General features: G+C 41.8%; 1 protein-coding gene across 3 annotated transcripts in view; it reads right to left on the reverse strand.

Annotated features, from left to right (window-relative positions):
- Positions 1–283: 283 nt before the first annotated feature.
- The window catches only part of LOC115196084 (E3 ubiquitin-protein ligase Midline-1), a 53,339-nt gene continuing 26,731 nt past the window's right edge, over positions 284–26,891 (reverse strand). For all 3 annotated transcript variants that reach the window (XM_029756614.1, XM_029756611.1, XM_029756613.1), the window contains exons 3-10: positions 12,461–12,556; positions 9,757–9,864; positions 8,530–8,678; positions 8,233–8,360; positions 7,199–7,342; positions 2,847–3,008; positions 2,382–2,589; positions 284–2,098 (exon numbers count right to left, since the gene is read on the reverse strand). In XM_029756614.1, coding sequence (XP_029612474.1) covers positions 1,750–2,098; positions 2,382–2,589; positions 2,847–3,008; positions 7,199–7,342; positions 8,233–8,360; positions 8,530–8,678; positions 9,757–9,864; positions 12,461–12,556 — 1,344 coding nt within the window. In that variant the 3' untranslated portion in view covers positions 284–1,749. The remainder of the gene's footprint in view (positions 2,099–2,381; positions 2,590–2,846; positions 3,009–7,198; positions 7,343–8,232; positions 8,361–8,529; positions 8,679–9,756; positions 9,865–12,460; positions 12,557–26,891) is intronic.

Below are 26,891 nucleotides of genomic sequence, written 5' to 3' on the forward strand. Positions count from 1 at the left end.
CAAAAGCATCTAGCAAACCAGGAAGAGGCCCTGTTGTCTACAGGAAGTTCTCAGGATAAATTCACCAGCTTGTAGGCTTAACTTAGACATAGATGGCTGGTTGGGTTGGTTTATGGTGGGAAGGCAAGGGTCTAGAAAGAGAAAAAACGATATATTAGGCTACGTTGATGGTCGGAAACAAACAAAGACCATGGGGTGTATTGCTAAAGTGATGTTTACGACAAAGTGTGTGTGTGTGTGTGTGTGTCGGTGTGTATAAAAGATACAGTACAGGAGGCAGTAAAAAAGTTAAAATGTATGTTTCTTTATTGAACCTTTGACAATCGACAAATGCTACTTCATATTTGTACAGTGACACAAGCATTCCGATCCTCTTTCCTAAAATAGAGTCCACAGGATTCAAACATACATCTGAATTGAAACAATTTTTGTGGTAACATTAAAGAGTAGATAATCGCTGCATCCAATACAAGGAAACGGATAATCCCAAATCACACCTAAGACACAAATTAATGAGTGAACCAATCCATTTTGTTCCTTTAAAAACAAAATAGTTATCTGTAAAATATCCAGATGGGCCTTCTTTTGAAAGAAGACAGAGTAAAAGAGAACATAATATGTTATGAACATCATGGAGTGCCTGTGTGTGGTGGCGAGACATATCCGACAACATTTGAGTTCATGGTCACTGGGTCATACAGTGGTCAAGCTGAGGTCAAGCTGTGGCTAGTGGTGGCATCGACCTTGGTGAAATAATGACTGAGTTTGTAGGTGAAAAGTAGAGAAATGATTGTAATATTCTTGTCCTCACTGTATCTAACAGCAAAGTGGAAGTGTTTTTCAGTTCAGGTTGTGATAACTGCTAAGTACAGTAGGAAGTTAGTATTCACTCAGGAGAGGACAAAGTCGTTTGCATTATTTTCATGGATGAAAAGAGGATTTGGAATAGGCCTGAGAGATACTCACTAACATGCATGGCTGAACTACAAAGGACCTGTCCCATTGCAAAGAGGGACCTATCTCATTACAAAACATGACAAAAATAAAAAATGCAATGTGTTGTGTTGTGTATCCCTGCTTGTCTAAAATGCAACAGTACTTTTACACTTGTGGGTTTAAGGTATTATAAGGAAAAAAGTAATTATGTTGTCACAAAATATGTATAATTTACACATTAATGTATTAGGACACAATACTTTTTCTAGATTAAAAAGTAACATCGATAAATTGCATCAAAATAATTTTCCCTAGATTTATAAATGTCTCCTATCCCTGGTAAACGGACCATAAATAATGTATGAACAATGTGTAAACGTAAGGGAAGATGTGCATATTGAAATTTATCTAGGCTATTTTCTTACACTTCAATAATTAATATCTGTCATATAAGCACAAGAAAATGGTATTAAAAATATTTAAATTCATGGCTACTTTGGTTCCATAATCATGAAGGTGGGAGTTGGGCAATGCTATAATTCACAACTGTACAGCTACGTAGCTCTTTCCTTCTTTCCCATTGCAAACAGCGGTCTGTGGTTGAATCGAGGGTGGTCTGTGCGATTGACGTTGGCCCAAAGTGCCTAAAATGAAATGAGGTGGTAGCATGACGTTTTCTGGGATGATTCAAGATTGAAGATGGCCTTTGCTAGTTCATAGTGGCCCAAAGTGCCTTGGAGGTGGCTTAATCTAACCTAACCCAACCCAATTTAGTCTGATTTGGCCCGGTGGAACTTTAGTTCCCAGGGGGTCTCAGTCCTGGGTTTCCAACCCTTCTAGGTGTTCGGGGATGGGCAGACCCGTGAGGACAGTCAGACACTTGTTCCACACATTGAAGACGGGACACACGGGCTGGGCGAAGGACACGTGGAACGTGTGCAGGTTCTGTGAGCCCACGGCGTCGTAGAAGGTAAGCGAGCCGGCGTCGTAGTCCAGCAGGACACCCACGCGGCGCAGGTGGGGTGAAGGCTCGATGGCCAGCTCCTTGCTGTTGTGACGCACCACCCACGAGTTGTTGCAGCGGCACAGGACCCAGGAGGCCGAGTTCTTGCCGATCCACTCGTGCTTGGGGGCCGACTTGTAGGCGATGCCCACCGCGTACCTGCAGAGAAAGAAGTAAGAAGACACTGTTAGCCTGCCTCTAAAACCCAAACACTTCAACACTTGTGAACACTTACCAAGTGTTAAAAACTCATAGTTATTAAACGTGCATTGAATCTTTCTCTGACTACATTGTATAAATGTGCCTTTAAGTGACTTGCAATGTGGAGTATCATAACCGCCCCTCTATCTCTAACATTCCTACCCAGCCAGATCCAACAGGCCAAACACCATGTGGCTCAGAGCAAGACATTGGTCAATCATGTCTCCCAGGTCTAACTCACCATGTGCTTCCTCCAATCAGGGCCTCCCAGTAGTGGCGTCCGCTGTCGATGTAAACGTTGCCGACGACTCCGTAGCTACTCTGGCTGGTGAAGCGCTCCTGGCCGTGTCCCTTCTTCGATGCCGTCTCGTCGCGCTCCACCGTCAGGTTGTCATGGGAGACCTTCAGCTTCTTGTGGGCGGACTTGGGGTCCAGCTTAAAAGGTTGGCCTGGACGAAGAGGATGGAGAGAGACAACATGGTTAAGTTAGCAAGGGGCTAGGATAGGATAAGCTATGAAGGCAGCAGCTGTATATATGGTGTCCATATTAGGAGACCATCCCCGACATGTGATGCTGTCCCAATATGGACGCCGTATTGAAACATAATATGGTGACCATATTAGGTAAGAATCACAAGACACTTCTCTAAAACGGCAGGCTATAATTCCAAGTTTCCTTAAATCACAATGAATATGGAGCCCTTACTGTTGGTTTTGAGTGTCCCTGGCTCACTGCTGCGGGCACCTGCCTGGTTGATGGCTTTGACGATGAAGATGTACTTGGTGCCGCTCTGCAGGCCATGGACGGTGTAGTGGTTCTGCTTGATGTTAGGCACAATCATCCAGCTGTCTGCAGAGTTACACAGGCCTGGGAGGGAGAAACAGACTCACAGTTACAGTGTTGTCATGCATACACACTCAGCTATGCATTGGTACGTGTGAGTGAACACACAAATGTTTCCGTTTTCACACACGTAGTCACATGAACACACACAGAGTGGCTATAACAGACCAACAACACAGACTGCACATGTTCAGTACACATACTTTGTTGTTGAAGTATTGCAGACTTGATAAGCTTTGAAAAGCAAACATCTTCAATTAATTAGGTCACTCATAAACTGCTCAATTCCAGGACATAAGCAAAGTTCATTGTCACAGAAGGAGGAAATGATTTGCTTTGCCTGCTGCAGAGAAAGCCAATCCACAGCCAATGTAAGTATCATACTTGGACCAAATATCCACATTCACCTAATTAAGTCCATATTTCCCCAACATATTGTATATTTTTATTCTTTAGTTTAGAAAACTCTTATCTATAGTTTGAGAGAGGTGTAGGTTTGAGTCTGTTTGTGTTAGGAGGGGAGGAAGTCGATTCATGTGATCCTAGGAGACCAGAGCTAAAGGATAGAGAGGAGTGGTCCAAATTCCACAATCAGTCATTTCCTCAATCAATTCTATGGCCTTTTATCATACCCAAGTGAGGGAGGAAGGATGCATTATCAGTGTGTTCAGACAATGCTTCTTGTCCAATATGACTGGTGTCGGAGGGTGTGGTAGATTTAAGGGGAATTAAGGGGTAATTTATCATACAAAGTCAATTCATTATGACAAATGCCAGTGATGTTCAAAAAGACAGTCAGACAGTATGCAACGTAGCATTATGCCATTTATAGTGATTCATTTCTAATGATCCAACACATTCCATATCTATTGCCATTCACTCTACTCTGTTGTTTCATGTGGTTACTGTGGGTGTTAGGGGGGGGGGGTCATGCACCTCTCAATGGCTGTGCTGTTCCATGTCCGTGGGACTGGCTGTGTTGTACATTGATAGGCCTATACTAAGCCGTGCTGTGCCACATTGATGCCCGCAGGCTTAAAAACGTCTTATTGTCACGTCCTGACCATAGTAAGTTGTTATTTTCTATGGTAGAGTAGGTCAGGGCGTGACAGGGGGTGTTTGTCCGTTTTTGTATTTCTATGTTTAGTTTCTAGTTTTTTTTATTTCTAGGTTAGTTTTTGTTTGGCATGGTATGGTAGAGTAGGTCAGGGCGTGACAGGGGGTGTTTGTCCGTTTTTGTATTTCTATGTTTAGTTTCTAGTTTTTTTTATTTCTAGGTTAGTTTTTGTTTGGCATGACCTCCAATTAGAGTCAGACGGTTGTCGTTTTCTCTAATTGGAGGCCATATTTAAGTTGATGCTTGTCCCACTGGTGTTTTGTGGGTGATTATTTTGTGAGTAGTGTATGCCTGCTCTGCGTCACGGCTTTCTTGTTTTTTGTATTTCAAGTTTATGGTTTATTGCAGTAGTTTGATGACTGAATAAAAGGTGTGGAACTACGATCACGCTGCGTATTGGTCCGATCCTTCCGAAAGCCCTGACACTTATTGCTCAAATCCCGTTAACGGGATCGATTTGACAACATCCGGTGAAATGGCAGAGCGCCAAATTCAAAAGTAAATATTAAAAATATTGAACTTTCACACATTCACAAGTGCAATACACCAAATTAAAGCTGAACTTCTTGTTAATCTAGCCACAGTGTCAGATTTCAAAAAGGCTTTACGGTGAAAGCAAACAATGCTATTATGTGAGGACAGCACCACATCAAACACAATCATATTTCATCCCGCCAGGTGCGACACAAAACTCAGAAATAACGATATAATTCATGCCTTACCTTTGACGAGCTTCTTCTGATGGCACTCCAATATGTCCCATAAACATCACATATGGTCCTTTTGTTCGATTAATTCTGGCGTTATATATCCAAAATGTCCATTTATTTGGCGTGTTTGATCCAGAAAAACACCGGTTCCAACTCGCGCAACATGACTACAAAATATCTCAAGTTACCTGTAATCTTTGTCCAAACATTTCAAACAACTTTCCCAATACAACTGTAGGTATTTTTAATGTAAATAATCAAGAAAATTTTAGACGGGATAAACTGCGTTCAATACCGGAGGAAAACAAGGTGGAGCGTGCTTTTCGGGTCACGCGCCTCTATCAAGCAGTACACTTCCCTCGAGACTCATTCTGAACAGGGCTACTTCTTCATTACACAAAGGAAAAACATCAACCAATTTCTAAAGACTGTTGACATCCAGTGGAAGCGATAGGAACTGCAAGCAACTGCCTTAGAATTATGGATTCTCAATGAAAGCCCATTGAAAAGAGAGTGACCTAAAAAACAAAAAATCCTGGATGGTTTGTCCTCGGGGTTTCGCCTGCCAAAAAAGTTATGTTATACTCACAGACAACATTCAAACAGTTTTCGAAACCTTAGAGTGTTTTCTATCCACATCTACCAATTACATGCATATCCTAGCTTCTGGGCCTGAGTAGCAGGCAGTATACTTTGGGCACACTTTTCATCCGGACATGAAAATAGCACCCTCAAGCCATAAGAAGTTTTAATTCTCTGCCAGAGCGGCCATCGTGCTGAGTGCACTCCGTAATCTCCGTAATCTTCACGCGACATCTTTTTGAGCATGAACCCATTACACCTTTTTGTCCATCCCTATAGGCTACCATGTCCCATCATACCCCATCATCATGTCTAGCGTGTGTTCTGAAGGCTGCCGTGCTGTAAATGTACAGTGCACTGTGAATGTACAGCACATTTGCCAATATTTTAAATGGAAACACGCCATTCTCACCTCACACATGGCAGCCATTTTGGAATGGAGTGTCTGTCACACATCATTTACATTGGTGAGAGAAAATACAGTGAGTAATTAAATTGCCCTGCAATTAAATGACCCTGAGTGAGACCCTATGGGACCAGTGTCTGCCGTCACCCCTTTTCCTCAGAAGTGTTTTCGGAGACATTTCTAAGATGTGACATTTTGACAACACCTCAGCCTCAGCCCAGAGCTTAGACCTGGTGATTGGATGTGAAACTAGGACGGGAAGAAAACATAGAGGATGAGGAGAGGAGGAAGTGGAAAAAAACATGTGTCACTTTGGGTTTACGCCACTCCTCATGAAAAGTGCTGATGTTGGTAGACTTTAAAAAAAAGGCCCTTCTCAACGGGGTTCCAAAGACAGCATCTGATACAATTGTTATGTTCAATTATCATTCAAGGGTGAACATGGTAGACTTCTATTATACATTTATGTTCATTCATTTTGTATATCGGTACCGAAAGACATTCAAAAAGCCATTCTACTTGGGGGCACTGGAGTTTTCAACATGATTTAAGCGTGGAAAAAGCCAGCTGCTCTTGTTCCAAATTGCAGCAACACTGATGATGTATTGCAATATTAAAGCTATAGTTCTGGTAGTTCTCCGTTTCTTCTCTTTGTTGTTGTTGCTAAAATGCTAATGTTTGAAGGGAAGAGAGATGATCACAATATGAGACAAATCATATCCTATTTATTCTCATGACATCCTATAACCTCGTTTGCTCGCCGTCCGCTTTCATCAAGCCACACTTCCCCCTCTGTTCTCTTCATCTAAGAAGCTATATTTCCCATCCCCTGATCTCATTTTATATTGCTTGCCCAGCGAAGTATGCATGAGCGTGGCATTCAGGCGTGATCCGTGGGGGAGGAGGGCTCTGAGCACCGATTCGTGTTATGACTGTAATTCGCTCCGAGTCAGCTAGTCTCCCTCTCTCCTTTCCACACTGTCCCCTTTGACACTGCAATAACTCAAGCTGAGATCCTGAGATTTGAGCTCACCCCATTGGCCCTGGTCGACAGGCTCGGTGAGAAGAAACGCATGATTCGGTTTTGATTCTTGAGTCCTCCAGCTGTTTGGCTTTACACCTGATTTATCACGGGGCTTTGAGTTGGAAAATACAAAAGTTATCATCAGGAGAGAGTTCTGTGAGCACAAAGCGTTCTCTCAAGGCGTTCTGTGCACTTACTAGCACCATTGGCTTGCCATGTGAAGATACCATTGTGTGTCTGGTGGTGTGTCTGGTATGCCAGAGGGTAGTATCACTTACACACTGACAACATTTGCTTGACCTATGAAGATAGTTGCGTGCTTGGAGGTGTTTCTGGTATGTGTGACTGCATTTTTGCCGACACACAGATACTTACTGACAATGTTGGCTTGCCCTGTGAAGATAGCATACTGGAGCTCATAGGAAACCACTGTGAACTCGTCGTCTGAGGTCCAGTGGACGGTGATGGTGTCGTACGATGCAGTGCAGAGCTCTTCTCTGATGCCCGGAGGACTTGGCGCTAGATAAGGGTAATGAGAAATTAGAAAAGGGTAAGAATGGAAAATGTTATGCGTGCTCTGGCATAACAATGAAATAACAGTGGTTCACCTTTTGAGTGTGCTGTTTTACCTCAAACAAAGTACTGTGGCTCTTAAAGGAGGACTGAAGGCTAGTGACTTATATTGATTGCCAAGCTTTTGTTTGCTAATGATAATTTATAGCCCAGATGATATTTCAGAGGTTGACAGTTGATCAGAGGCTGATGACATCTTTCGCACTCCTCCCCTCCCTAACCCTCCTCTCTCTCTTCTCTCATCTCTCTCTCATCTCTCCTTCCCTCTCTCTCTCTCTCTCTCTCTCTCTCTCTCTCTCTCTCTCCCTCCCTCCCTCTCTCTCTCCCTCCCTCTCTCTCCTTCTCTCGCACTCCCCCTCTGCCAGTGAGTGCACATCAATGACTCAGAATGATTCACTTAGTAAGCCAGCCCTCAAGCAAAGCCCTCTTTCATCACAAAAACTAAACAACAATCTCTTCCACAAACTCATATAAATCTATTCATTTGATGTATAATATTTTGGGTTACTGCAATAACATGCAATAACATTGACCATTTTGGCATTATGTAGATGTGGAACTTTGGACCACAGTTAGGTTGAGTGCATACAACCACATTTTTAAGTTATGGTTGTAGAGAGAGATGCCAACTCTTGCACTTAACAATAGAATATAGCGAGATATTGCCAGTGCTTTGATATAGTAGACGTCATGACATAAAGCAATATCACAATATAAGCAACAATATCACAGTATATCACAATATTGCCACATTATCACAATATACCGATATTGTATGAAATTATCACTTTTGGCGCCCACCACTACTAGTAAACAGAGCTGATTGTACTCTGTACCTGTCAGGTAGTCCAGGCTCTCCAGCAGCTTTTTCTCCTTGGTGAAGTCCAGAGCGAACGTGTCAAAGGTGTCCGTCAGGTTGATCTCTGGAATCAGGACCTGAGAGGAGGCGGTCGCCATGGAAACCCTAACACAAACACATATCCCAGAGGGTTTAGTTCACAACTATCCCACTATGTTGCACATTTTCATAGGATGCCAGAGGTCATGTTGATTGACTGTGAATTGCCAATGGTTAGTCAGAGCCGGTGTTTGTAGTGAATTTCCACCACACCCTCCGTGCTGGCCTTGCTCACCTTTCGGTGATACTCTTCGCGTTCTGGAGGAAGCGGGCGTGGTCCGTTTCCTTCAGGGTCTGGTCGGCCTGGGTGATGAGAGCAGAGGACCTTTCGATGCACTGCTTACAGTTGGAGATCTGCTGGGCTAGCTTCCTGATCCGGACCGCCTATAGAGCAGATAGGACAGAGGGGGGTTAGAATGGGTTAAAGGTGATTAACTGAATCCCACGTCAGGGATGGTAGAGATTTAGCCCAGATGGGGCGTTTTGGGATCGTATCCAGATGTTTTTGGCTTGTTGTTTTCTCTTCACCTAATGAGAGGTTTAGAGAGAGTGATTGAGGGCAGTGAAATGTGGTTGGTTGGATGTTGTATTTAGGTCAGAGACACTACCCTCATCAACATTTTCTGACACACTAATCGAAACAATTAATCTTTGGTTTCATTCGAATGTGTATATTTTTGTTACAATTTTCTGGTATTTATATGAATCAACTTTTCACCCGTATCCTATATCTGGACAATACCAGAGGTGTGGGAGCAGGAAGGAATACCAAATTGTCTCTCTATTGTCTCAGCGGCAACCGCCCACCATAAAGGATTTCTATTTAGGCAGGTTTTCATTTCCAGCCGAAAGGTCAGAGCTAAACTGCCTCTATGGCCCTTGATATTGGTACTTCTACTTTAAAGCCCCGCTCCTGACTCAAGTCCTGACACGAGACCAGGGAGGAAGGAAGGAAGTCCCGTCATTTAGAGAAACTGCAGGAATCTGGTTTCTGACTAACCTGGACAGCTATTGGTAATTCCAACGCCAACAGAAATTCACTAAGGGAACTAAAGCAAGTAAAAGTAACACAAAGTGTTAAGTCGTTTCATTTCCTCTCTGACTACAAATAGTTAGCTTTGAGCGAACTCCAACTCTGTCAGTCAGTAAAAATAATTGAGACATGCCCTGTAGGTTGGACATTTTGATAATTAAGCATGGTCCAATCCCCCTGGTGACCTTGTTCAAATGTTCGCTTTGCATCATAAATGAACAGATTGAGAGTGAACAGACGGTGGACTTTCCAACAGATCCAATGCAGACCCCGAACAGAAGGCGAGAGACATTTACCCTTCTGTTGTTTTACTATTACATTGCTTCCCAGGCTGTACGGTTCAGACTGCAGCTCAGAGAAAGCGCAGAGGATTGTGTGTGTGTTGGATGGGATTCCCCTTTCAGACCCATGGCCACTCCTGGATCTTACCTTTCCCTCCTTGATTTTGGTCCCAATGATCTGTCTCCTTTGCTGGATGATATCAATCAGGAGGTCGCATTCTTCCATCAGCTTTCCCTCCTGCCGTGATGCATTGACCTGAGAAACACAAATGAAACATAATTAATCTGTCTGATAATTCATCGCCTTAAGTAAACTGTAATTACAAACCATTTACTGTTATACTTACCCAGAGTCAGACGAACTCATGGATACCATTTTTATGTCTGCATTATGAAGGAAGTTAGAGATAGTTTCAAGAGCCAACGCTAACTAGCGTCAATGCAATGACTGGAAGTCTACAGGAACGCGAGCGTATGGTTTGCGCTAATGCTAGTTAGCAGTGGCTCAGCATTGGCTTTCAAAACTACCTCTAACTTCTTTCATACTGCATGCAGAGACATAAAAATGGTATCCACGAGTTCATCTGACTCTGGCAAAAAAAAAAAAAAACTGATCTCGCAGTATCCCTTTAATGTTTTGTAATTATCAAAATGTCCGACCTGTCGCAAGGCCATGATTTAGAAAAAAGTAGAAAAACAGATGAATTGCCAGAATCTTGCAGTATCCATTTAAATCTCTAGCTCTAACTAATGATAATTCAGATGTCAGTTGGTTTTGCATTGCAAATAATAACCTACGAGTGAATGAATCAACATTGAGCCACAGTACTTTAATGTGTGTTTGTTTCTGGCTACTACAGAAGATAAGGACTGCCTGCGCCTTTGTTTTGCTGAGTCTAACAGTGCTCAATTCTATGTAGCATTTGGATCAGTCCACAGCTCTTGAAGGTTTGCGATTGTTGAGTGCATGCACACTCAGGTCCACTTTACTAGCCACAGGCCTTTGAAATAGATGCCTCTTTGGTGCCCATTTTTATGTCCTGGTGAAACACAGATTTCACCACCTGGACAAGTTTCAACCGAAGCGAAGCGAAAAGCGGAGAGGGGAGTTGTGAAAGAGGGATTGTTTAAGCGTTGCCAAGCCAACGAGGTGTGTTACGGTCACTCCCTGGTGTGGACAGGCTGTTTATGATATGAAAGGGACTCATTGAAACGCACACAGATCCGTCTTTTCAACGCCAGTAATTAGGTTCCTTCGCCCTGTGAGTGGGTTTCTCTACTGTTAGTTCACAGGGTTTAGAGGAGGTCATGGGTGAGTGCCACCATCTCTCCCTCTGTTCTGCCATGGAATATTTGTGGATTTTAGGTCTAATGAACCGTCTATGTATTACAGTAGGAGATGGATGTTCAGTGAGGACACACTGTGGGCTCAGCCTTTGGACATGGCAAGGGAGCGTGTGACGGACATGAAAGATGAGTCTTTGGCAGGAGCATAAGACGTTACATTAATTTAACCCAAAGCAAAAGCGTTTCTTGAGAATTGCACGTCAAAAGAGGTCAGAAACGTTTAACAGGAGGTGGAAAGAGGCTGATTTGCTTTAGAAGAATTTCAAATATTCAGCGATCTCTCCAAAAAGTACACACGTGTCCTGTGTACTCTTTAAGTGCTGAGAAAGGGTGTCTTTCCAGTCCTTGCACATTTATGCACACTGATGATGACTATACAAAAAAAACTCTAACTAATCCTTGGGGTGGATATAGCAAATTAATATCTACAGATTTAATGAAGTGGTTTCATGAGTTGCACAATAATTCTGCAGCTCATTCCACATTCCTCAATTATTCACGCAGATTACTTTTACAAAGTACAAAGTTGATTCACTGAGCACAAGCTGCACACACACACACACACACACACACACACACACACACACACACACACACGTGTACATGGTTTAAAAACCATGTACATGTTCTTTTCTGACCTACATCCACCATAAAAACGAGATCAGATGTTTCCCCTCTTTTTCTCTGATGCATTATTTAAATACATCCATTTTGTAAGGACCAGGTTTGTGGATTTTAAAAGGCTAAATGAAATGACCAAAGTGGACCTGCGGCCTGTCCTCAAATGTTACCACCCTTTTAGTGTACTGGTCACAGTGGTCATAGAGACATCGTGCAATCTCTGCTTAGAGTATAAGTCATAAAGATTCAGGCCATGACATTTTCATTTCCTAGCCCACCCTTCCACCATGGGGCTGTGACTCTTTCCTCTCAGGCACTTCTAATTTGAATCATCACAGATCAAGAACAAGTGACTATGGTCAGAAAGGCTTAATCCAGAACAACCTTCATTAAAGAAGTGGCACAACCAATCTTTTGTCTCAGTATAGATACATCAGTAAAATCTGATTGTATTGCACATGGGCACATTTAAATTGGACATGTATATAATATAATACATTTTCATAATGTGTTGCTGGACAACTCAATGATTAGTAGTAGCCTACATATCAGGAAAACATTGTGCATTTTGAAATTGTAGAACATGATCCTATATACAAATTAAGATGAGCAAACTCAAGCGGAGACAGGAGCATCTGTTGCCACATAAACTACTTCATGATGACATGACAACATTAGCATAATCATGTCAGGGAAATCATCATCATTTGAAATTTGGCATCAATACAAAAATATACAATGTTTGTAGTTTTCTCTGAGGTGAACGACATAGCGTACAGTTAATTGGGCTTGCATCATATGCACTACACTAACTGACTACAGCATGCCTCTTGCACATGCACGCATCTCTGAACTCATAGCATGGTCAGTGACAGAGTGCTCACCTCTACATGTTGACAGGTTTGGATCAACTTTCCCATCAACCCTTCCAACTCATTGTTCCTCTTGACCAAATGACTCAGGTTGGAATCCAACGCTTGCTGCAAAAGAAAGAGGAAATTACTATTGAAGACAGAAGAGAAAACAACAGTTATTGTCCTTGTTTTTCTTATGAACAAGCCTCAAAAGCAACCTACCATACTTTCAAGAGAAAATAAACACAAAACCAAGCTGATCAAAAGGTGTCAGAGGTCCTACATTTCTGTTTTAGAGAGAGCAAAATCATAAAGCCAAAACGGAGAAGCATCTTCCTGCTCCTCCCTCTCTTCCTCCCTCTCCTCCTCCTCCTCCTCCCTCCTTCCCCTTCCAAAATCTCATCCACAGTTGTCACATTTGCTTTTGGACAATTTGGACACGAACCTCCGGGCGCTGCCCCTGTCCCTCGTCCCGATACCGCCTCATCCCGGTCAGTCAGTCTCTGAGCTGGACTCACAGCCTAACACGACTGGCAGAGCCTGAGCCAGAGCCTGAGCCACTCCGGGGAAAAAAACGTCATGCATAAACCCTCCGACCGGCAAATGAAGCATCAAAAGCTCCTCTGACAGCCCATCTACCTATCAAAGAGTCTTTATGTAAGCTGTTCTTCCTGACGTTTTTTCTCCTTTTCCCCCTTCCTATTCTGTCTAGAAAAAAATCTGTCTTCTTTATTTCATTCATTCGATCGTATTATTGCCAAACCGACCATATTAAGCCACAATGTGATGTTCAGTAGGGATTAAATGGAGTTGCCCCATGGGCAAACAGCGTAAACAACAGACGAGCCAGGCAGGAGAATAAGGGTGGGGGGGGGGGGCATACCAGTCTAATGGATGGCCTTAATACGATGATGACATACAAAAAAACCACATTAAGGACCATAGGGGATGGCATGATCAACGGGGGTGTAAAAATAACTGAACACATGGAAGAAAACAGCAATACTACAAGGGCTACTAGCGTGTCTTGCTTGAATGGACATATTGAATAAGTATCACTGAAAACCAAAACCGTAGTTCAGTCACCAACTAAGGGCTCAAACAGTATGCCCCATGTGACTCCCTCCATTATGTTCTCCTCAGCGTGTTCAATCTAATGGCCGATTGAAATTGACGTTAATACAATGGAATTTGTCCCCCACATTCCTGAGAAGATTAATTAAAATGTCCCTGTTGTAAATTTGTATTAGGGTCAGGAGAAATTACTCTTGATCTCATGTATTTATAGCCCATAGTCTCAACTCACTGAGTTTAAAGTGGACACAAGCTCTGGTTGAGGAGGATATTTATTATGTATTTTCTTCTTATTCACCGAGTAGGAGGTCAGAATAAATCAGAGTATCAGAAGAAATGTGAATGAAGCATCTGTTACATATCTTAAAACTATTGGACAATTAATAATGTAGGACAATGTTGGGGTGATCCAAACCTGTTGTCTGTAAATGTGTTGATAGAGTAAATGAGATTCACTGAGAGATAAATCATGTGGATAAGACCTCTGTTGAAAGACCTTTGGCTGTATGGAGTAAAGAAATGTCTATGGTGGTAAAAGGAAAGACTCATATTAGGCAGGAGACACATCTTCAGAGTTCGTTCTGTTAGGTGACGTAAACTGCGATATGCTTAACACCCCGGCAGCACTACAATCTAAGCTAGATGCCCTGAATCTCACTCAAATTATCAAGGAACCCACCAGGTACAACCCTAAATCCATAAACATGGGCACCCTCATAGATATTATCCTGACCAACTTTCCCTCCAAATACACCTCTGCTGTTTTCAATCAGGTTCTCAGCGATCACTGCCTCATTGCCTGCATCCGCTATGGGTCTGCGGTCGAACGACCACCCCTCATCACTGTCAAATGCTCCCTAAAACACTTCTGCGAGCAGGCCTTTCTAATCGACCTGGCCCGGGTATCCTGGAAGGATATTGACCTCATCCCATCAGTCGAGGATGCCTGGTCGTTCTTTAAAAGTAATTTGCTCACCATCTTAAATAAGCATGCCCCTTTCAAAAAATTTAGAACTAAGAACAGATATAACCCTTGGTTCACTCCAGACCTGACTGACCTCGACCAGCACAAAAACATCCTGTGGCGGACTGCACTAGCATCAAATAGTCCCCGCGATATGCAACTTTTCAGGGAAGTCAGGAACCAATACACGCAGTCAGTCAGGAAAGCAAAGGCTAGCTTTTTCAAACATAAATTTGCATCCTGTAGCCCTAACTCCAAAATATTTTTGGACACTGTAAAGTCCATGGAGAATAAGAGCACCCTCCTCCCAGCTGCCCACTGCACTGAGGCTAGATAACACTGTCACCACCGATAAATCCACGATAATCGAGAATTTCAATAAGCATTTCTCTACGGCTGGCCATGCTTTCCTCCTGGCTACCCCAACCCTGCCCAACAGCTCCGCACCCCCCGCAGCTACTTGCCCAAGCCTCCCCAGCTTCTCCTTCACCTAAATCCAGATAGCAGATGTTCTGAAAGAGCTGCAAAATCTGGACCCCTACAAATCAGCCGGGCTAGACAATGTGGACCCTCTCTTTCTAAAATGATCCTCCGCCATTGTTGCAACCCCTATTACCAGTCTGTTCAACCTCTCTTTTGAATCGTCTAAGATTCCTAAAGATTGGAAAGCTGCCGCGGTCATCCCCCTCTTCAAAGGGGGTGACACTCTAGACCCAAACTGTTATAGACCTATATCCATCCTGCCCTGCCTTTCTAAAGTCTTCGAAAGCCAAGTTAATAAACAGATCACTGACCATTTAGAATCCCACTGTACCTTCTCCGCTGTGCAATCTGGTTTTTGAGCTGGTCATGGGTGCACCTCAGCCACGCTCAAGGTAATAAACAATATCATAACCGCCATCGATAAAAGACAGTACTGTGCAGCCATCTTCATCGACCTGGCCAAGGCTTTCGACTCTGTCAATCACCGTATTCTTTTTTAAAATGTTTTATTATTTATTACAAAAAACACAAGGAAGGGGTAACATTAAAGTATTAGAACATGAGGGACAAACAATACAGCATCAAGACACTATCAAACATGTATCAGTCTTTCCGCAACAGAGCCATCCTTATGTGTGAGTGCGTGTGCTTGACAGTGATATAAAATATATGTCATAGTTTCCTTTTTCATGATCACAATCTTGTGAAACCAGAACCCTCCAAGATCCCCCCACAGTTCCCCAATAGCTGTCCCTCAACCATTCGAGACCCCTACCACAGTCCCCCCCAGGAAGAAAAAAAACCCCAAAAAACAAACAATTCATTCCATTCCCCACCCCCAAGAACCCAATGCACCAACAACCAAGAGAATGAACTAAAGAGAAAAAAGGAAAAGAGAAGAAAACAGCAAACAACAATGCAAAAATAAATAAAACAAAATAATACATTTAAAACAAAGGACATCAAGGACAACTGAAATCATAACAGCAATGCCTACTTTATATGTTTGTGTGCATGTATGTGTGTGTTCTTGTATGTGTTTATTTGAATGAGAGTGTGTGTATATGCATGTGTACCAACAACTGCACGGCGTCAGCTTCAGGCAAACCGACATTAGTTGTAAAAACACTGCCACTTAGTGTCATTCAAATGTACTTTTATTAGGTTTTATTTAGACTTTTTTTCTCCTTTATCTTTTGACCGTCATTCTCTCTCTCACACAGCAACTCCACTCCCACTTGTCTCCAATTCCACATACCAACCCTCAGCTTCCCTCAGCCCATCCCATCTATCTCTGTTGGCCACTCACTTCGTGTTTCTACGCAACACATATCTCTCAACTATGCTATGATGCTTAACATACAATTCCAATTTATCTAATCGTATAGAATCTACAGATTGCGTGTTGAAGATAAATACTTTTACTAAGAGTATTAGTATATTAGTAATTGACTGACCCGGTCTCTCCAGATCTCCTAACAGTACTATTTCTCGGGTCAATTTTAGATCAATGCTATCAAATCAAATTTCAAATCAAATGTATTTATATAGCCCTTCTTACATCAGCTGATATCACAAAGTGCTGTACAGAAACCCAGCCTAAAACCCCAAACAGCAAGCAATGCAGGTGTAGAAGCACGGTGGCTAGGAAAAACTCCCTAGAAAGGCCAAAACCTAGGAAGAAACCTAGAAAGGAACCAGGCTATGAGGGGTGGCCAGTCCTCTTCTGGCTGTGCCAGGTGGAGATTATAACAGCACATGGCCTAGATGTTCAAATGTTCATAAATGAGCAGCATTTGCATTTGCAGCTATGCATTTTCAGCCATTCCTGAACCTGAGACCAGAAACAGGCTACCTGAGGGCAATACCAAAATAAATGGTCTATTGATTCTGTATCCTCACAACAAAATCTGCAGAGCTTCGATGATTTTATGCCCCAAATATTCAACATTTTGTTGGTGACAAGAATTCTGTATAATAATTTTAGCTGAAAAGCACGAAGTCTTGAATCTTGCTTTGTTTTATATATCAACTCATACACCCTGTACCATGGAATCGGTACATCAAAAATCTCTTCCCAGCTATTTAGCAATCTGTATGGCACAATTGTCAACATCCTGGTCCTCAAATGAAACTGGTATACTTTCCTATTTATGCTATTTTTATTCCTCCGCCAGTTTTGATCCTTTATATTGGGAAGACAGACCAGTTCCCTACCTCCTCCCGCTGCCACCCACCTCCTCCATTTTTGGGGCAATGCTGTAATCAATTGGTTGTACTCTTGGATTGAGCAGACCTTCCCGTACAATTCTGATAACTCCATGAAGGACATAACTCTACCATTACAATTTACAATATCATTTAAGAACAAAATACCCTTTTCAAACAACTTTCCCATAAATACAGGTATTTTATCAACCAGCACAATTGAGTTCAGCCATAATATTTGTTGTAATATTTGTTCTATCTTTTCAGGGGGATGAAATTGAAATTGTAGCCAGCTCTGCAATGCTTGTTTGAAAAAGACAAATACTTTGAAAAAAGTATCATTTTCAATTAATCGAAAATGAGACATGGCAATCTGCACAAAGGCAAAAAGGCCATTTTTAAACAATGGATGAGCTTTTCTTATTAATCTACTTGAGAACCATTTAGGGTTCAAATAAAACTTTTGAATGAGTGAAGCTTTTAGAGAGAGGTTTAGTGCTTTTATATTTAATAATCTCAACCCACCCAATTCATATTCATTATATAGATAGGCTCGTTTTATTTTGTCTGGTTTAGCGTCCCAGATAAAGCGAAATATTTTTTGCTCATATGATTTGAAAAATGAATCATCAGGAGTAGGCAGCGCCATAAGTAAGTAAGTAAGTAAACTGAGATATGACTAAGGAGTTAATCAGGGCAATTTTTCCATAAATAGACAGGTATTTACCTCTCCATGGTTGCAGGATCTTGTCTATTTTTACAAGTTGTCTATCTTTTGTAATATGAATACCGAGTATGTCTACTTCACCATCAGCCCATTTTATAGATAAGCTGCAAGGTAATGTAAAAGTTGTATTTTTTAAGGATCCAATACATAATATTGTACACTTATAATCATTAGGTTTTAGTCCAGAGAGTACAGAAAAGTTATCTAGATCTTTAATGAGACATTGCAGGGATCTAGCTTGCGGACTTAACATAAAACTTGAGTCGTCGGCATACATGGATACCTTTGTTTTTAAGCCTTGGATTTCTATTCACCGTATTCTTATCGGCAGACTCAACAGCCTTGGTTTCTCAAATGACTGCCTCACCTGGTTCACCAACTACTTCTCAGACAGAGTTCAGTGTGTCAAATCGGAGGGCCTGTTCTCCGGACCTCTGGCAGTCTTTTTGGGGGTACCACAGGGTTCAATTCTCGGGCCGACTCTTTTCTCTGTATATATCAACGATGCCGCTCTTGCTGCGGGTGATTCCCTGATACACCTCTACGCAGATGACCCCATTATGTATACATCTGGCCCTTCTTTGGATACTGTGTTAACCAACCTCCAGATGAGCTTCAATGCCATACAACACTCCTTCCGTGGCCTCCAACTGCTCTTAAATGCTAGTAAAACCAAATGCATGCTTTTCAACCATTCGCTGCCCGCACCCGGTCGCCCAACTAGCATCACTACTCTGGACGGTTCTGACTTAGAATATGTAGACAACTCCAAATACCTAGGTGTCTGTCTAGACTGTAAACTCTCCTTCCAGACTCATATTAAACATCTCCAATCCAAAATTAAATCTAGAATCGGCTTCCTATTTCACAACACAGCTTCCTTCACTCACTCACGCCGCCAAACATACCCTTGTAAATCTGACCATCCTACCGATCCTCGACTTTGGTGATGTCATTCACAAAATAGCCTCCAATACTCTACTCAGTAAACTGGATGCAGTCTATCACAGTGCCATCCATTTTGTCACCAAAGCCCCTTATACCACCTACCACTGTGACCTGTATGCTCTAGTCGGCTGGCCCTGGTTACATATTCGTTGCCAGACCCACTGGCTCCAGGTCATCTATAAGTCTATGCTAGGTAAAGCTCCGCCTTATCTCAGCTCACTGGTCATGATAACAACACCGACCCATAGCACGCGCTCCAGCAGGTATATCTCACTGGTCATCCCCAAAGCCAAGTCCTCATTTGGCCGTCTTTCCTTCCAGTTCTCTGCTGCCAATGACTAACTTTAAACATCAGCTATCTGAGCAGCTAACCGATCGCTGCAGTTGTACATAGCCCATCTGTAAATAGCCCACCCAATCTACCTACCTCATTCCCATATTGTTTTTATTTACTTTTCTGCTATTTTGCACACCAGTATTTTTACTTCCACATCACCATCTGCTCATCTATCACTCCAGTGTTCATTTTCTAAATTGTAATTACTTCGCTACTATGGCCTATTTATTGCCTTACCTCCTCACACCATTTGCACACACTGTATATAGACTTTCCTTTTTTTCTATTGTGTTATTGACTGTACGCTTGTTTATTCCATGTGTAACTCTGTGTTGTTGTTTGTACCGCACTGCTTTGCTTTATCTTGGCCAGGTCGCAGTTGTAAATGAGAACTTGTTCTCAACTAGCCTACCTGGTTAAATAAAGGTAAAACATTTTAAAAAAATGTAAACATGGTTGAACTTAAACTCAATGCAATTGTCCTATTTATAGATATTTCAAATTGTTTGTTTTTAAAAACCAAAATGTCAATAAAACGGATGGAATACCTAAATCCTTATAGTCAGTTTCTATTTTGAATGTTCTCTCAGCAGGAGATAATGTAGTGTATGAAATGACAGCCTACTGTATCCATTTACCAAATACACAAGTTCATTGCGGAATATCACTAGCCACATTTCAGTAGTTAACATTTCAAACTGGGAGAAATCCCGGGTCATTAGTGGAAGGGTATATGGAAACTTTTGAGATTTAAATACAGTTCTGTAAAAAAAAAGTGGGCTACTCCTGAGTGTGGTCAGATGACGTTGAAGGCAGTTGCAGGGAGTTCTACAAAGGAAATACATTCCAACGTCTTTCCTTTAACATCTGTATCTAATCAAGAGAAAGCTACCACTAACCAAACTTCCAATGGCTTCTTGCTACTTGACCTTCCAAGATCCCTGTAAGAACCCTTTACTATGAGGCAAAAAACGTTTACTATTCAATATCTGATCATATCTATATTGGAGGAAACACCAAAGGCATTTAAAACACTATTTTTTTACACTATCATAGCAAAAAGAGAGCTGAGGACAGGCAAGGCTGTTTTTATCTTAATGCAAAGGTCAACCTATAATGTATGTGTGGCTTGGAAATAACAAAATTGTTATATATTTGTAAGTATGAACCTTTTGGGGTGTCAATTTCTACTCCAATGTTTGCCTTTGTGAACGGCGTGACTCAGGAGTACCAGGATCACGACTTTGCCCTTTTCTCCTTCTCCCATAGTCCGAAGTGAGCATCCCACTAAAGCATCCCCCTAAGATGCATGAGTCCTAGGAGGCCTACCCTCTTCACACCCCTGAGTAAAATGAATGAATCATTGCTATGGTGCGTCAGGTCCTGTACCTTTTATACTGTAAACAAGGTCACTGATAAAACATGGCGTGTGACATAACTTATTCTGCGTCCTCTATACGCTGGCAACTAGGCTGGTTGTTGTGCTTTGCCTGGCATTTAATTACCTGCAAGCACATACCTGGATTTGCTGGTCAGACTCTGATTTGAAAAAAGAATAAAAGCTAGCAAACAATGGTCCCCAAGAACTACATGTCCTATCATGTCAGTGCCCATTCCCCAATATTACATAACACGATACCAAATGTCTCTGAGCAACAGGCTTCTGTTCGGAATAACAACAAGAAATATGCTTTATCCCTGTTTTAACTCACTGCGTGTGGTATTGACTGACATGCAGTGATGTTAGACATAGTTAGCCTCAGGCAGTGATGTCATGGGAGTAGACCGATTATCCTATACTGTTGCTACACCACTGTCTCTTTCCACATAGGCAGGTGGGACCTTGTTTTCCTGCTCACTCTGTGTCCGGGTGTCCCTGAACAAGCAGTTTAATCCTCTGAAAAATGTCTACCGGGTCATCATACATCACAACTCCCTCTAGCGCTGTTGTTGCAGCCAGGTCACACCAGATCCACTTCAGTATTCAACGTTTATCCAGGTTCCCAGGACATCGGGAGATGCCTTGGATACCATCCACTAGGGGCAATGTGAGCACCTATTACCATCTAGTAGGCTCGCGGCTTGATAGGGCGTTGTGGATTAGGATAGAGGAAGGGCTTGAGCCGCAAGCTACGGCTCCAAGGATCAAGGTTTGAATCCTAGTGCTGGGCACTCTTTTGTATTTTGTATGTTTTAACCCTATCCCAAACCTTAACCCTTACCTTAAGCAGTCGGAATTAATGCCTAAACTTAACCGTTATGTTTTTTCTGTTTTATCCCTTTTAGACCCACAGTTGCTAAAATGCAACGCTACCTATATCGCATCATATAAAGGTCCTAAACTAAAAAATTATGTCAAACACTATATGCATTTCCTTAGACCCATGTTTATCTCTTAGTAGCATTTGTTGTGTGTCAGTATGATTACTTTGGCATTAGTAGCCTCTGAAACATTAGAAACCTGTCCACTCGACTGAGACTACAATGGTCACCAAACAAAAGCATATGTTGGTAGCCATCAAAGCAAGTACATGACTTGAGCCATTTTTTGCTGTTTTCTCCAATATGTAGGGATTATGTAATGTATAATATATATATATATATATATATATATACAGTACCAGTCAAAAGTTTGGACACACCTACTACAAAGTGTAAATAGAATAATTTTGGTCATAATGTCAGTATCGTCTAAAACAGAGTTTGGAACCTACAAGTTTGAGAACACCTACTCATTCAAAAGTTTTTCTTAATTTTTAAAATTTTCTATATTGTAAAATAATAGCGAAGACATCAAACTATGATATAACACATGTGGAATCATGTAGTAACCAAAAAAAGTGTTAACTTGTTATTGATAGGGGGCAGTATTTTCACGGCCGGATAAAAAACGTACCCGATTTAATCTGGTTATTACTCCTGCCCAGAAACTAGAATATGCATATAATTATTAGCTTTGGATAGAAAACACTCCAACGTTTCTAAAACTGTTTGAATGGTGTCTGTGAGTATAACAGAACTCAAATGGCAGGCCAAAACCTGAGAAGATTCTGTACAGGAAGTACCCTGTCTGACCATTTTTTGGCCTTCTTTGCCATCTCTATCCAAAACAGAGTATCTCTGCTGTAACGTGACACTTCCTGAGGCTCCCATAGGCTCTCAGAAGGCGGCAGAACGTTGAATGATGACTTTGCAGTCTCTGGCTGAAAAACAGTAGCGCATTTGGTAAGTGGTCAATCTGAGAAGAATGAGACTGGGGCGCGCGTGCACGAGACGACTCCATGTTTACATTTTCAGTCTTTGAACGAAAACAACGACTCCCGGTCGGAATATTATCGCTTTTTTACGAGAAAAATCGCATAAAAATTGATTTTAAACAGCGTTTGACATGCTTCGAAGTACGGTAATGGAATATTTTGAATTTTTTTGTCACGATACGCGCCGGGCGCATCACCCTTCGTTACCCTTCGGATAGTGTCTTGAACGCACAACAAAACGCCGCTATTTGGATATAACTATGGATTATTTGGAACCAAAACAACATTGGGTGATGAAGTAGAAGTCCTGGGAGTGCATTCTGACGAAGAACAGCAAAGGTAATCCAATTTTTCTTATAGTAAATCTGAGTTTGGTGAGTACCAAACTTGGTGGGTGTCAAAATAGCTAGCCATGATGGCCGGGCTATCTACTCAGAATATTGCAAAATGTGCTTTCACCGAAAAGCTATTTTAAAATCGGACACCGCGATTGCATAAAGGAGTTCTGTATCTATAATTCTTAAAATAATTGTTATGCTTTTTGTGAACGTTTATCGTGAGTAATTTAGTAAATTCACCGGAAGTGTTCGGTGGGAATGCTAGTTCTGAACGTCACATGCTAATGTAAAAAGCTGGTTTTTGATATAAATATGAACTTGATTGAACAAAACATGCATGTATTGTATAACATAATGTCCTAGGTGTGTCATCTGATGAAGATCATCAAAGGTTAGTGCTGCATTTAGCTGTCTTCTGGGTTTTTGTGACATTATATGCTAGCTTGAAAAATGGGTGTCTGATTATTTCTGGCTGGGTACTCTGCTGACATAATCTAATGTTTTGCTTTCGCTGTAAAGCCTTTTTGAAATCGGACAGTGTGGTTAGAAAAAGGAGAGTCTTTAAAATGGTGTAAAATAGTCATATGTTTGAAAAATGGACGTTTTCGGATTTTCGAGGAGTTTGTATTTCGCGCCACGCCCGTCATTGGATATTGGAGCAGGTGTTCCGCTAGCGGAACGTCTAGATGTAAGAGTTAAATTAAACAACACAAAACAACTCAGATTCTTCAAAGTAGTCACCCTTTGCCCTGATGACATCTTTGCATACTCATGGCATTCTCTCAACCAGCTTCATGAGGTACTCACCTGGAATGCATTTCAATTAACATCTTGCGGATTAGTGGGACGCTAGCGTGAAATTGCAGAGCGCCAAATTCAAATTAAATTACTATAAATATTAAACTTTCATGAAATCACAAGTGCAATACATCAAAATAAAGCTTAACTTGTTGTTAATCCAGCCACCGTGTCAGATTTTAAAAAGGCTTTACGGCGAAAGCAAACCATGCGATTATCTGAGGACAGCGCCCAGCACACAAATGCATAACAAATCATTTTCAACCAGGGAGTTGCGACACGAAAGTCAGAAATAGCGATATAATATATGCCTTACCTTTGAAGATCTTCTTCTGTTGGCACTCCAAAAGGTCCCTGTTACATTACAAATGGTCCTTTTGTTCGATAAAGTCCTTTTTTATATCCATAAAAACTCAGTTTAGCTGGCGCGCTTCAGTCAATAATGCACTCGGTTTCCCTCCTTCAAAATGCATACAAAATGAATCCCAAACGCTACCAATAAACGTATCCACACAAGTCAATCAACATTTATAATCAAACCTTAGGTACCCTAATATGCAAATAAACGATAAAATTTAAGACGGAGAATCGTTATTGTCTTTACCGGAGAAAAATACCTAAGAACGCGCTCTCATTCACACGCTTGGAAACACTACAGCCAAAATGGGAGCCACCTAGAAAAAGCACAATTTCTGGCTCATTTTTTCAAAAACCAGCCTGAAACTCTTTCTAAAGACTGTTGACATCTAGTGGAAGCCCTAGGAACTGCAATCGGGCACGATTTCTCCCTATTATAAAAGTGCCAGCCTTTGAAATCAGTGGTAGGATGATGTTTTTTTTTGGGGGGGGGGGATGGTTTGTCCTCGGGGTTTTGCCTGCCATTTCAGTTCTGTTATACTCACAGACATTATTTTAACAGTTTTAGAAACTTTAGAGTGTGTTCTATCCAAATCTAGCCATTATATGCATATCCTAGCTTCTGGGCCTGAGTAGCAGGCAGTTTATGCATGCTCTTCAACCATTCGCTGCCCGCACCTGCCTGCCCATCCAGCATCACTACTCTGGACGGTTCTGACTTAGAATATGTTAACAAATTCAAATACCTAGGTGTCTGGTTAGACTGTAAACTCTCCTTCCAGACTCACATCAAGCATCTCCAATCCAAAATTAAATCTAGAATCGACTTCCTATTTCACAACAAAGCATCCTTCACTCATGCTACCAAACATACCCTCGTAAAACTGACCATCCTACCAATCCTCAACTTCGTCGATGTCATTTACAAAATAGCCTCCAATACTCTACTCAACAAATTGGGTGCAGTCTATCACAGTGCCATCCGTTTTGTCACCAAAGCCGCATATACTACCCACCATTGAGACCTGTACGCTCTCGTTGGCTGGCCCTCGCTTCATACTCGTCGCCAAACGCACTGGCTCCAGGTCATCTACAAGTCTCTGCTAGGTAAAGCCTCGCCTTATTTCAGCACACTGGTCACCATATCAGCACCCACCCATAGCACGCGCTCCAGCAGGTATATCTCACTAGTCACCCCCAAAGCCAACTCCTGCTTTGGCCGCCTTTCCTTCCAGTTCTCTGCTGCCAATGACTGGAACAAAATGCAAAAATCACTGAAGCTGGAGACTCATATCTCCCTCACTAGCTTTAAGCACCAGCTGTCAGAGCAGCTCACAGATCATTGCACCTGTGCATAGCCCATCTGTAATATAGCCCATCCAATTACCCCATCCCCATACTATATTTATTTATTTATCTTGCTCCTTTGCACCCCAGTATCTCTACTTGCACATTCATCTTCTGCACATCAATCACTCCAGTGTTTAATTGGTATATTGTAATTACTTCACCACCATGGCCTATTTATTGCCTTACCTCCCTTATCTTACCTCATTTTCACACACTGTATATAGATTTTTTTCTACTGTATTATTGACTGTATGTTTGTTTTTTCCATGTGTAACTCTGTGTTGTTGTATGTGTCGAACTGCTTTGCTTTATTCTTGGCCAGGTCGCAGTAGTAAATGAGGACTTGTTCTGATTACAGAACTTGTAATGATGAGTGAGAAAGTTACAGATGGTCAAAGCATACCCCCAGGACCCACAGGACATGCGCCAGCACGTCAATGCTTTTGATACATTTGTATGTTTTTTTTATAGAATTTTACAGTTTCTTTATTAACACAAATTCTTCCTACCATTGATGGTACATTTTTGCAACTTTGTTCTACAAACTTTCTACAAACCCTAACCCATAATCAGAGGCCTATGCTTGGGTCTCACAGGGTTAACCCTATCCCAAGCCTTAACCCTTACCTTAACCAGTCGGAATTAATACCTAAACACAGCTGTCGAGTTTTGACGTTTGTCCCCACTGTGCAAACGTTGAATACTGAAGTGAGACCGTAAGATCTTGTTGGTTGTTGAGCAGAGGATACAGAATGTTGTAACAGCCATAGACTGTATATCAACTTCTCTAATGTTGCCAATTCACATTTTGCTTTATTATTAATGTGTCTGTCTCGCTTGTGTATCTTGTCTCAATATTAGTTTGTGTGCCATTACGTTCTCTGCACCTTTACGTGTGTCAACTTTCTCTTCATCTCCCTCAGTTCTCCGTTTCTCCTGTTTCATTTTCCCAAGCTGTTTCTGTCTGATATAAACTCAGTGATTTTGTTTACAGAGAAAGGCAAGCAATTTTGAGCTATTTACTGTCACTTAATGGACTCCAGGCCTTCATGTGTACACCATGTGGGAAAGTTGCAGGATCCATGTGATTTTGTGCCATTAGTTTTGTATTTTTGTTGACATCAAATGTATACAAAATCATTTATATCACTATACGTTCATAATAAACGTAATGTTTCTCCTGACACTACTCTGCCAGTTGTGCCAAATGCAAGCCATAATGCCGCATAACATACTGTACATGATAACGCTTGTCAATGCTTGTGTTGTCTGTGGTCAGTCCCTTGGCCTAGACCCTTGAGACACAAAGTCATCTGCATGGCCAGTCGTAGATCAGGGGCAAGGCTGTAGGCAAAGGGTCCTGACAGTGTAACAGTAGGACTCGATTACTCCAGGGCGTGGAGGAAGAAGTTGTACTGGGGCTGAGTAAAGTGATGAGTTGTGGCCAAGCCAGGAGCTGTGCCATTGGGGAGGGGAGGAAGACAGAGGACAGTCAAAGGTCTTTGCTTAGCTACTACAAGTTTATCATCATTCTGCATTGTTAGATCAGAGCTTCCTCTATGACCCAGATCCATGGACCTCTGATGCTATTTTGAACCATTTCCTCTCTCTGTACGTTTC

This window comes from Salmo trutta, chromosome 6, assembly GCF_901001165.1.
Source record: "Salmo trutta chromosome 6, fSalTru1.1, whole genome shotgun sequence".
Lineage (NCBI taxonomy): Eukaryota > Metazoa > Chordata > Actinopteri > Salmoniformes > Salmonidae > Salmo > Salmo trutta.